The 12232-nt window shown below is 43.0% G+C and overlaps 1 protein-coding gene across 1 annotated transcript in view; it reads right to left on the minus strand.

Annotated features, from left to right (window-relative positions):
- Positions 1–8567: 8567 nt before the first annotated feature.
- Positions 8568–12232, minus strand: part of LOC119429184 (NACHT, LRR and PYD domains-containing protein 12-like) — a gene marked incomplete at its 5' end in the record, with an annotated part of 59816 nt that continues 56151 nt past the window's right edge. The window contains 2 exons of the mRNA XM_037696863.1: positions 8568–8720; positions 9637–9810. Of these exons, the coding sequence (XP_037552791.1) occupies positions 8711–8720; positions 9637–9810 (184 nt within the window). The remainder of the gene's footprint in view (positions 8721–9636; positions 9811–12232) is intronic.

The raw sequence follows: 12232 nt of genomic DNA on the forward strand, positions 1-12232 counted from the left end.
CATGAAACAGATCAGCAGCAACATGAAACAGATCAGCAGCAACATGATGTGATTTTTCACAGTGATTATTCTAGTTAGAGATTCATGAGTCTAACAGCCTCAGGGTAGAAGCTGTTCCTCAGTCTAGTGGTTCTACACTTAATGCTCCTTAACCTCCTTCCTGAGGGGAGTGGGGCAAAAAGTGTGTGTGCTGGGTGGGTGGGGTCCTTCATGATGCAGGTGGCCCTCTTCCTGCATCTGGAGGTGTAGATGTCTGTGATGGTGGGGAGACTGACTCCAACATCTTCTGTGCAGCCTTCACCACTCTCTGCAAAGCTTTTCTTTCTGCAGCTGTGCAGCCTCCATGCCACACATTGATGCTGGAGCACAGGATGCTCTCCACTGCACACCTGTAGAAGGAGGTGAGGACTGAGCTTCCCAGACCAGCTCTCCTCAGCCGTCTGAGGAAGCAGAGTCCCCGATGAGCTCCCTTAATCAAGTTGATTTATTCAACTTGTTGAAAACAAAGCAACATTTAAAGGCACATTTTCTTCATTTTCACATGTTCAAAGTTCCTCTCAGGTCAAACTTTTATCTTTCAAACATTACAAAGCTTAAACCTTCTTTTGGTTAAAAACAAACCAGTTTCCAACAGAAGCACTAAAAATCAAATAGAGGACTTCTGTTTAGAAACGGGACTAAAGGTTATTTATTTGATTAAAATCCCAATTTTCATCATTTTGTTGTTTGGCTCTGCTTTGAGGACTGGATGGACTCCGGGGGCCACACAAGTTTTTATTTTCCTGATTGTTTCGTTTCTGATATGTTCTTCCTGAAAAACAAAACAAAGCAAAACAACAAAAAAATGTAGAAATGTTTCGTCTCTCATCCTGAGGACTTCCTCAGTCTGAGGTGCTGTATTCAGCTCAGTCTCTTAAATAGCACCTTCTCAGAGTGGATCAACCCGTTTGCTGCTGACAACCAGAACCAGCTGTTCACATGGTCAAGAAGGACCATCAGCCTAACAATGGATCATTAGCACACTGATGGCTGTTTACTGTTCACAGAGGGCTGAGTGATACTAGCAATCACAGCATTGTAAGAGGGGGACAGTTGAACCCGGAGGCCTCCACCCCTGTTTAATGATGGACGATTTCTTTTCACAAAGATGGCCTCCTTTACTCCTCTCTCAAACCATCGTTCCTCTCTGTCCAGGATGTGAACATCTTCATCTCTGAAAGAGTGACCGCTGGCCTGGAGATGAGTGTAGACCTCAGAGTCCTGGCCTGATGATGTTGATCTTCTGTGCTTGACCACTGACCACATCAACTCTGTGGATAAATACATCAAGTTCACACGAGAAGATGAAAAAAATGGCAAGTTGGCTTTCTTGGACTGTGAGGTCTCAGTCTCTGATAGAGGACATTTGCAAACTGAGGTGTACCGCAAACCCACCCACACAGACCAGTATTTGCAGTTTGACTCCCATCACCCTTTGGAGCACAAGTTAGGAGTCATCAGGACTCTGTACCACAGAGCAGACAGCATCCCCACTAGCTCAGGAGCCAGACAGAAGGAGAAATCCCACACAAGACAGGCTCTAGAGCAATGTGGATATCCTAACTGGGCCTTCCTGAAAGAAGAAACCCAAACAGGACTCCAGTCAGCCAACAGGTGAAAAGGAGGAACCCAGACCCAGACCAGTGGTCATTCCATATGTTGAGGGAGTATCAGAGAAACTGAGACGTTTATTTTCTAAACACAACGTCCCAGTGGCTTTTAAACCCCAAAATACATTAAAGACTGGTTCATCCCAAAGATCCAGTCCCCCGGCACAAACAGAGTAATGTTGTGTATGCTGTTCAGTGTCAGGAGGGTGATCAGTCTTACATCGGGGAAACAAAACAGCCACTGGCCAAAAGGATGGACCAGCACAGAAGATCAACATCATCAGGCCAGGACTCTGCGGTCTACACTCATCTCCAGGCCAGCGGTCACTCTTTCAGGGATGAAGATGTTCACATCCTGGACAGAGAGGAACGATGGTTTGAGAGAGGAGTAAAGGAGGCCATCTTTGTGAAAAGAAACCGTCCATCATTAAACAGGGGTGGAGCCTCCAGGTTCAACTGTCCCCCTCTTACAATGCTGTGATTGCTAGTATCACTCAGCCCTCTGTGAACAGTAAACAGCCATCAGGTGCTAATGATCCATTGTTAGGCTGATGGTCCTTCTTGAACATGTGTTCTAGAAATGCGCTGCTCAAGGTGGCTGCATGTTGGAGCAGCTTTGTTACTTTCGTTCTGAGATATTGCTTTTGAAAACTTTAATTCCTCTTTTTTCTGGATATAAATCACTGTTTTTTGGATGATTATTTCCTCTGGTGTCGGATGCTGTGCAACTGGAAAGATTTTTACAGAAATATCTTTGCTTTTGGACATTTGTTATGATGCGTAACCATAACAACAAGGTGGCTTTTTACAACCGGGAGCAGCTGATCAACATCTCCAAAGCTCAAATAATATCTCAGCTACAGCCCCAAATCCCAAATGAGTTTAAAAGGAGGCGTTGTGGATGCAGAGCAGGAGCAAAGAAGAGAGAGAAAGAGAGAAGAATGAAGTTCAAACCATCTCTTCCATAGATCATGATGGGCAATGTGAGATCACTGAGAAACAAGTTGGATGAACTTCAAGCCCTAACAAGGACCCATCCAGAGTGTCGGGAATGCAGTGTTATGTGTTTCACTGAGACATGGCTGCAGCATCACATGCCTGACTCCAGCGTTTCTCTGTATATATATATATATATATATATATACATATATCTAATCAAGATTTAAAAGTCTACATATTGCTGTTATTAGACAAGCTCAAGGTAGTAAAAATTTGGTGTAATTGCCGTTTAACCGTTTCAATTTGGAGCTTTGTAAAACTTAAAACATACTTTAAAAAATCACGTGTTCACCCTTTTTAATACTCATAGCATACAGAAGCTTGATTGATTCTAAAATAACGTGCATTAATCATTTATGTAAAATTAAGGAGCCAAGAACAACGTACCTTTGTTCAAACCACAATCTGAGGGGTTAACAATGTTCAAATCGTGTACACGTGCGGCTGTGGCTGAGTGGTTAGAGCAGTCGTCCTCCAATGCAAGAGTTGGGGGTTAGAATCCACCAGCAGTCACGTGCCGAAGTGTCCCTGGGCAAGACACTGAATCCTTCATTGCCTCCGATGTGTGTCCCATCGGTGTATGAATGTGATCTAAAAGCTCTGATTAGTCTCTTTGTTCAATTAGCTTTGTAGAGATCTAGTATAGAGCTGTATGAATGGGTCAATGAGGGCACAGATTGTAATTAAAGCGCTTTGAGTGTCTTGATAAGACAGAAATCTGCTATGCAAGTACAGTCCATTTACACAGCCGTTTGTAGTTGGACATGCTCTTCCAGTGAATTGTAACTCTTAAAAGTATTTGCTGTGTAAGCACTGACACAGACCAGGTAGGCAAAAATGACTGGGAATGTCAGCGAAGGCAAATTTTCGGGGTATCTGCTCCATTTATTTTTTTCCAAATGGGTCGACATTTCCAGTTTTAGCTACTTTTTCCATGTACCGTTTTTTGTCATCTGTGAGAAGTTTGGCGTGATATAGTCCACTTTGTTTCGAGCTGCTTTTCAGTATTATGGAGGATACTGCGGTAACACCACTTTGTTGTGGTCTGTGGACAAATAGCGCACGAGACGTAAACGTTCCACAGTGTCACTACGCAGTGACGTAGGTTTCAAAGCTTAGGTCTGGGTCAATGATTTGACCAGACTTGCCCCACAAAGAAAACCCCACCTCCTCATTTGAATATAAGAACATGAAATAAAAAGAGCTTAAAATGAAAAACGGGTTAAAACATAAAAGCCCCTGAAATATGTAAAGTAGCTTTACAAAATAAAAGTGTCACAAAATGAAACTCGATTATTACATAAATAAATCTTGAAATAAATAAATAAAATATATCGTGAAATAAATAAATAAGTAAATCTTGGAAAAAACTAATTTTTTTATGTTTTATTTCATGGGAACATTTATTTACTTAATGGAATATTTATTAATAATTTTTAAATAACACTATTTATTTATGTAAAAACACTAATAATACCATACCATACCATACCAATTTATTTATATAGCACTTAAAACAGCAACAAGGCCAACCAAAGTGCTGTACAAAAGAACACAAACATGCACAGCGGACAGGAAAACATAAAATAGAAATACAGATACAAATAGCATCAGAAGCTAACTAAAATGGCCAACAGAGTAGAGAACAGACCGGACCAAAACAAATCACACCGTGTTAAAGGCAAGAGAATAGAAGTGGGTCTTCAAGCGAGACTTAAAGACTGAGAGTGTGGGAGCCTGCCGGACACTCAGTGGCAACTCATTCCACAGTCGTGGACCTGCGACAGAGAAAGCCCTGACACCCCTGAGCTTACGACGGGTTTCTGGGACTGAGAGAAGCATCTGGTCTGCTGACCTCAGAGAGCGCGGTGGGACATATGGCTGCAGAAGATCAGTGAGATAGGATGGGGCGGAACTGTTCAGTGATTTAAAAACATACATGAGAATTTTGAAATGGATCCGAAGGTGAATGGGTAGCCAGTGCAGGGAGGCCAAAACTGGCGTGATGTGCTCTCTATAGCCTGTACCAGTTAAAAATCGGGCTGCAGCATTTTGGACCAGTTGTAGACGAGCAATGGAGGACTGACTGATTCCAAACAGAAGTGAATCGCAGTAATCAAGCCTAGATGTTATGAAGGCGTGGACCACTGTCTCAAGGTTCTTTTTGGAGAGTATAGGCTTCAGCTTAGACAGCCGTCTCAGCTGAAAAAAACAGGATTTTACCATCATGTTTACGTGACTGTTGAGTTTTAAGGATGGGTCCATTATCACCCCCAGATTAGTGACCTTTTGTTTCTCTAGCGGGGCTAGAGAGAAAAGGTCAATGTCATGGTTCATGAGTGAGCCACTGGGATGGAACAGCATGACTTCAGACCTCTTCTCATTGAAGCTTAAGAAGTTTAAAGCCATCCAGTCCCGGATGTCAGCCAGGCAGTCAAGAAGAGGCTGAATAGAGCGTGTGCCTCTGTGCCTCAGGGGGAAGTAAATTTGGCAATCATCGGCGTAGAAATGAAAGGGTATGTCGTGTTTGCGGAAGATAGCACCTAGTGGCAGCAGGTATAAAGAAAAGAGAAGGGGACCGAGGATGGACCCCTGCGGTACCCCCCACTGGAGCGCTGTCGATGCCGAACTAGAATCTTTGATATTGACACAGAAGGTTCTGTCAGATAGGTAGGACCCAAACCATTTAAGGGCTGACCCTGTGATGCCCACCCACTGCTCCAGTCTAGAAATGAGGATCTCATGGTCGATGGTGTCAAAAGCAGATGTAAGGTCCAATAGGACCAACAGCACAGAATCACCTGCGTCTGTGGAAATGAAAATGTCGTTAAAAACCTTCAGTAGAGCAGTTTCAGTGCTATGGCGAGATTTGAAGCCAGATTGGAATAACTCTAGGATAGCGTGATCCCCCAAAAACTGTTTCAACTGAGACTCCACAATTTTTTCCAGTAGTTTAGAGGTGAATGGGAGTCTGGAGACAGGCCGGAAGTTGGACATGACTGAGGGGTCAAGTTTAGGTTTTTTCAAGAGGGGCTGGACAGTAGCATGTTTAAAAGTCTTTGGCACCACACCTGAGGATAAACTACTATTCAGAATAGCGAGGATAAAAGGACCCAGGGTAGGAAAAACTTCCTTTAGCAGTCGAGGGGGGACCACATCAAAGGGGGAACCAGATGGCTTCATGCTGCACATTACCTGCTCCAGAGAGGACAGAGAGATGGGCTCAAAGTGGTCAAACACAGCCACACACTGAGATGGGATGGACAGATCATGAGCTGGTAGAGAAATGAGTGCCCGGGTGTTTGCCACTTTTTCTAAAAAGAAATGGAGGAAGTTTTCACACAGCTCAGTTGAGGCTTCCAGAGGTGAATGCTCACTGAGGTGTAGAACTGAGTTCAGGGTGGAGAAAAGAACTCGGGGGTTGTGGGAGTTGGAGACAATTAAATCAGAGAAGAATTTACATTTGGCAGCTTTAACGGTTTTCTGATAGTGATGCCAACTCTCCCTTAACATTTGAAAAGAAACCTGCAGCCTGTCCATCCTCCACCTTCGTTCAGCTCTGCGACACTGCCGCCTAACGGCTCGAGTGACGTCATTCAGCCAAGGCTCTGATTTAAGTTTAGTTTTTCTGGTCTTAAGGGGAGCAACACGGTCCAGAACATTTAAACAGGCAGAGTTGAACTGAGAGGTTAGCTCCTCAGTGGTAGGAGACACCGGGAACTGTTCGATCCTCTCAGAGTTAAAACCTTCATTAAAACGAGCAGCAGTGAAATGGTTAATGGAACGCGTACGTGCAGTAACGCGCGTCTTAGCAGTAGGACAAGGGGGGGTGAAGTCAAGCAATACAGGCATGTGATCTGAAAAAACATTGTCACCGATTTTCAAATTAGAAACAGAGACATCGCGTGTTAAAACAAGGTCCAGCGTGTGACCATGTTCTTGGGTGGGGCCGCTCACCTGCTGAGCTAAGCCAAAAGAGTCCAATAAATCTAGAAAGTCCTTCACTAAGGGCTTCTCCTGACAACACACATGCAAATTAAAGTCACCAATAAACAAAAAGTGAGTGTATCTCTGAGTGATATCAGCCAAAAAGTCAGAGAATTCATTTATGAAGTCCTTAGAACGAGGTGGGCGGTAGATGAGCGCACACAGGACCGGAGGAGAGTGTCCAAGTTCAAAGACGCTCAGCTCGAAGCTGGAGCGGGACACCGGGATGGACAACTGTTTACACGCAAAGTTTGCTTTAAAAACTGTTAATAATCCCCCCCGCGCCGACCTGATGGCCGCGGGGCATTGAAACATACACAGAAGTAGTTCCACCAAGGCGCTGGACTCACCATCAGAAATCCATGATTCTGTGACGAACAGAAAATCCAACTCCTCATCTTTAAAAAAGTCATTGAGGATAAACGTCTTGTTGGAAACAGACCTTGCGTTGATTAAACACATCCTGATATTGTCCAACACAGGCACAGCCGTGGAGGGAGACGCGCACGCCATAATAATGATGGTGGTCACTAAATGTTTGTTCAAGTGTCATCTAAAGGTCCGTTTCAGGTCCATTTCTGGTGATTTATGGAGCATTTGAACACATGGAAACTAAGAATTTGGACTTGTAGCAGGACACCAGCAATTTGATGTCAACTGATGGAAGATTCTCAAAATTAGGTCTCAAATTAAAATGAAGATGTTTTGTTCTATTGAAAATAAATCAGTGCATTCCACTCAAATTATTACCAGGATGCAAACTATTCCACAATCACAAGATTTATTGTAATCAAAAGTAAAATAAAATAAAGAAATACAGCAAAATAAAACAAAAGCTTTTACATCATCAAGTATGAAATTTGATAATAATCTTTCAACATTGATTTACAGTGGTATTAAACCAAACAGCTTGTTGTAAAATGATTGAAACATGATTGAATTATCACAGAAATATTTTGAACATAGAACTTTTGGATGAATTTGTCATTTTAGGAGATGAACTAAATGAGGATGATGCTCATGTAAAACTTGTCAAATCTTCTCTGACAAAACCAAACATCTTATTCTGCTGTTGACTCTTGTTTGGTGTCGTTTATTGGATTCAACAAATAAGTCTTAAGAAACAAAACATATTGACAACTTAATTTACTCATTGAACAAACTGGAGCCTCAGCAGCATGTGGAAGAACCATACACAGCCACAACAGCCTGGCACCTCTTCATACCAATAAACAGGAAGGCAGCCATTTTGGATCTAGGTCCAAAATTTCACACTTTTTGGAGGTTTACAGCCTAAGCATTTGAACTCCTAGGGATTTCCACCAGTTCTAGCCTCCCTGCACTGGCTACCGGTTCACCTTCGAATCCAGTTCAAAATACTCCTGTATGTTTTTAAATCACTGAACAGTTCTGCCCCCTCCAGTCTCACTGATCTGCTGCAGCCGTATGTCCCACCGTGTTCTCTGAGGTCAGTGGACCAGTTCCTCCTCACAGTTCCAGGAACTCGTCTTAAGCACAGAGGTGACAGGGCCTTCTCTGTAACAGGACCAAGACTTTGGAACGAGTTACCTCTGCTTGTCAGACAGGCCCCCTCCCTCACAGTTTTTAAATCCTACTTAAAAACCCACTACTATTCCCCGGCTTTCAACACTGTAGATCTGTGCTGAACCTGTATGCATCACACTGTGTTAGACATTATGTTATCTGCTATTATTTTGTTTCTCTATTTTGATTTTGCGTAGAGTTATATGTTGCTGTGTGCTCTGCCTGTTTGTTTCTGTTTGTACAGCACTTTGGTTGGCCCCGTTGCTGTTTAAAGTGCTCTGTAAATAAAATGGTATGGTATATGAGACAGTAGAGCTATTCTCAGATCAGTTCCCACTGCAGCCCTGAGAGTCATCTCCACTGATTCTTCTGTTAGTCACTGCTGGATGAAGCTCTCCTCTCCACCTCCCACAAACAGTCCAGTCAGAGTGTCTGCATACAAGCTGCTGCTGCTTCAACCTCTGTGGATCATCAGGACACAGCTCATCTTCTCCCACAAACACACCATCATGTTCAGCTCTCCACAACAATCACATCCAGCTGTAGAGAGAAGAAGAAGCAGCAGAAGAGATAAATGAGTCTTTCAGAGAGACCAACACAAACTTCAATCACAACACATTGTGCAACATCTTTGGGTAAAACTTAAAACTGTTGGGAGTCAACCCTGCTTGTCTGTTATCAAAATATTTCATAAACCACTGGATGGACTTTATTTAAACTTGTAGTAAATAAATCTGAAATGTTCACCTTCAACTGATTAACTTTTGGAGTCAACACAATTCAAGATGGCTGCCACAGCTAATCAAATTGAGCCTAGACATAAATATGTGTAAGTCAGTGAATTTGACAGATCCTGATGTAAAATGTGGTGTGGTAGTAGCTGACAGTCATTCACAACATCCTCCAAGCACTAACAGATCAGCTGAGACATCACTTTTTTTTTTTTTTTTTCATTTAGCCTTTATTTATCCAGGTTAGTCTCATTGAGCCAAGAGAACTCATTTTCAAGAGAGACCTGTTTGGGGAGCACATGGTGGGGGTTAAGGGCCTTGCTCATGGGCCCAGAGTGGGGCGAATGAGGGTGGGGGCAAGTGTGGGTGTTTCACCTACCCCACCCACAATTTTGATGTTGTCGGGGCCGGGGCGTGAACCGGCGATCCTCGGATCACAAGCCCACCTCTCTAACCTCTGCGCCACCACTCCCACATGATCACATGACATGTTATTTTGGTGAGTGATCTGCATTCCTTCAAGTAACGCTCGCTCTTTCCTTCTTTTCTTGTCTTTCTGTTTGATCCTGAAACCAGTCCCTGTTCTCCTCTCATACATTCATTCAGAAATACAGTTACTGGGAAGCTGCAGGTTTACTGGAAACACTGGAGCTTTGCTTTGACAACAACCGGCTTTAGTCCAATTCTGCTGAAAGCAGCAGGAACGACTCCAACCTTCTACTGACCTCAGAGTCTGCAGTCTGTAGTCTGGACTCTCCACAAGATCCAACAGCTGCTGAACATCTGGATCCTGCAGGTTGTTTTCTCTCAGGTCAAGTTCTGTCAGATGGGAGGGGTTGGACTTCAGAGCTGAGCTCAGAGAAGAACAGCTGATCTCTGACAAACTGCAGCTCCACAATCTGAATAAAGAATAAAACATGTAAGTTTAGAAACAAAACAAAACTTTTAAAAACTCTGAACTCTGAAAAACTTTGATCCAGCTGAAAGATGTTTTGATCAAACCTTGAAACAAACTTGATGTTCAATCTCCAGAGATGTTGTGATATCTTGAACAATCTGACATGATTCCTTAGCTCTTGAAGAATGTTGTGAATGACTCTCAGCTACTACCACACCACATTTTAGCTCAGTGTCTGTAAAATTCACTGAGGTAAAGACACTTCTGTGTTGGCTGAGGTCAATTAGCTGCAGCAGCCATCTTGAATGAGGTTGACAACAAACAGTAATCAAACAAGTAAAGTTTAGAGGAAACTCTTGCTACTCTGCGATTCGACTTTCGTGGTTTTTCAAAGTAAGATTGGACATGACACACAATTGGCTGATTGATGGATGAGTCGCACGATTGGCATGGATTTTTTTATTTCTTCTTCTTCGTCTTCTTCTTTCGGCTTTTCCCTCTTCAGGGTCGCCACAGCGAGTCATCCTCCTCCACCTCACTCTGTCCTCTGCATCCTCTGTCCTCACTCCAACTACCTTCATGTCCTCTCTAACTGCATCCATATATCTCCTCTTTGTTTTTTTCCTGGCAGCTGCATTTCTAACATCCTTCTACCAATATACCCATGGTCCCTCCTCTTGACATGTCCAAACCATCTCAGTCAGGCCTCCCTAACATTATCTCCCAGTTGTTCAACCTGTGCTGTGATTATCTCATTCCTAATCTTATTCAGCCTTGTCACTTCTAAGGAGAACCTTACCATCTTCATTTCTGCCACTTCCAGTTCTTTCTCCTGTCTTTTTGTCCATGTCTCTGTCTCCAGACCATACAACATAGCTGGTCTCACCACTGTTTTGTAAAATTTTCCTTTGACCTTTGCTGACACCTTTTTGTCACAAATCACTCCTGAAACTTTTCTCCATCCACTCCATCCTGCCTGGACTCTCTTTTTCACTTCTTTACCACATTCCCCATTTTCTTGGACAGTGGACCACAAGTACTTGAAGTCTTGCATCTTTGTGACCTCTGCTCCTTGTAGCCTCACTGTTCCACTGGCCTCCCTCTCATTCACACACATGTACTCTGTCTAACTACGGCTGACTTTCATTCCTCTTCTTTCAAGTGCACACCTCCACCTCTCCAAGTTCTCTTCCACCTGTTCCCTGTTCTCACCACAGATCACAATGTCATCTGCAAACATCATAGGCCATGGGGATTCTTGCCTGACCTCATCTGTTAGTCGGTCCATCACCAGAGCAAACAAGAAGGGGCTCAGAGTCGATTCTTGATGCAACCCCACCTCCACCTTGAAGCTATCTGTCACTCCTACAGCACATCTCACCACTGTCCTGCTGTCCTCATACATGTCCTGCTGTCCTCATACATGTCCTGTACCAGTCTAACATACTTTTATGCCACTCTAGATTTCCTCATGCAATACCACATCTTCTCTCTTGGCACTCTGTCAGATGCTTTTTCTAAATCCACAAAGACACAATGGAGTTCTTTCTGACCCTCTCTGTACTTCTCCATCAGCATTCTCAAAGCAAAGATGGATCTGTGGTGCTCTTTCTCAACATGAAACCATACCGCTGCTCACAGATAGTCACCTATCGTCTAAGTCTTGCTTCCAAAACTCTTTCCCAGATCTTCATCGTGTGGCTCATCAACTTAATTCCCCTGTAGTTGCTATAACTATACATCACCCTTGTTTTTAAAAATGTGCACCAGCACACTTCTTCTCCATTCCTCAGGCATTTTCTCACCCTCAAATATGCCATTGAATATTTGAGTCAAAAACCTCACTGCCATCTCTCCAAGACATTTCTAAACCTCCACTGGTATGTCGTCAGGTCCTACTGCCTTCTCCTTCTTCATTCTTTTCAGAGCTTTCCGGACTTTACCCTCACTAATCTTTCCCACTTCCTGGTCCACAGTTTCTATGAACTTTTCTTTCTCTTTCATTCTCTTCATTCATTACCTCCTCAAAGTACTCCTTCCATCTTCCCGTCACACTCTCCTCACTTGTTAGAACATTACCATTCCTATCTTTAATAAGCCTATTCATTCAACCTTTATTTAGACATGTAAATCCCATTGATCCTCCAGGACTCATTTACAAGAGAGACCTGATTTCAACAAAAAATGATGACAACAATGGACAACAGTGACAACAATAAACAGTTATAAAAAGTCATCCTATTTTTAACAAATAGGATGGCTAAAAAGAAGGAAAAGTAAAAAAGAAAAGAAAAGTATCAAAAAACAGCTAGATTCTAAGGCGAATGTAAAAAACTAAAAACAGGAACATGTCTGCATTGTTCCTTGCCAGGAGTCCAACAGATTCTTAAAGCCACTTAGAGAGGTCAAAGGTCGAGAGCTTC

The sequence above is a fragment of the Nematolebias whitei genome, chromosome 24, assembly GCF_014905685.2.
Source record: "Nematolebias whitei isolate Nwh7 chromosome 24, NemWhi1, whole genome shotgun sequence".
NCBI classification, from domain to species: Eukaryota; Metazoa; Chordata; class Actinopteri; order Cyprinodontiformes; family Rivulidae; genus Nematolebias; species Nematolebias whitei.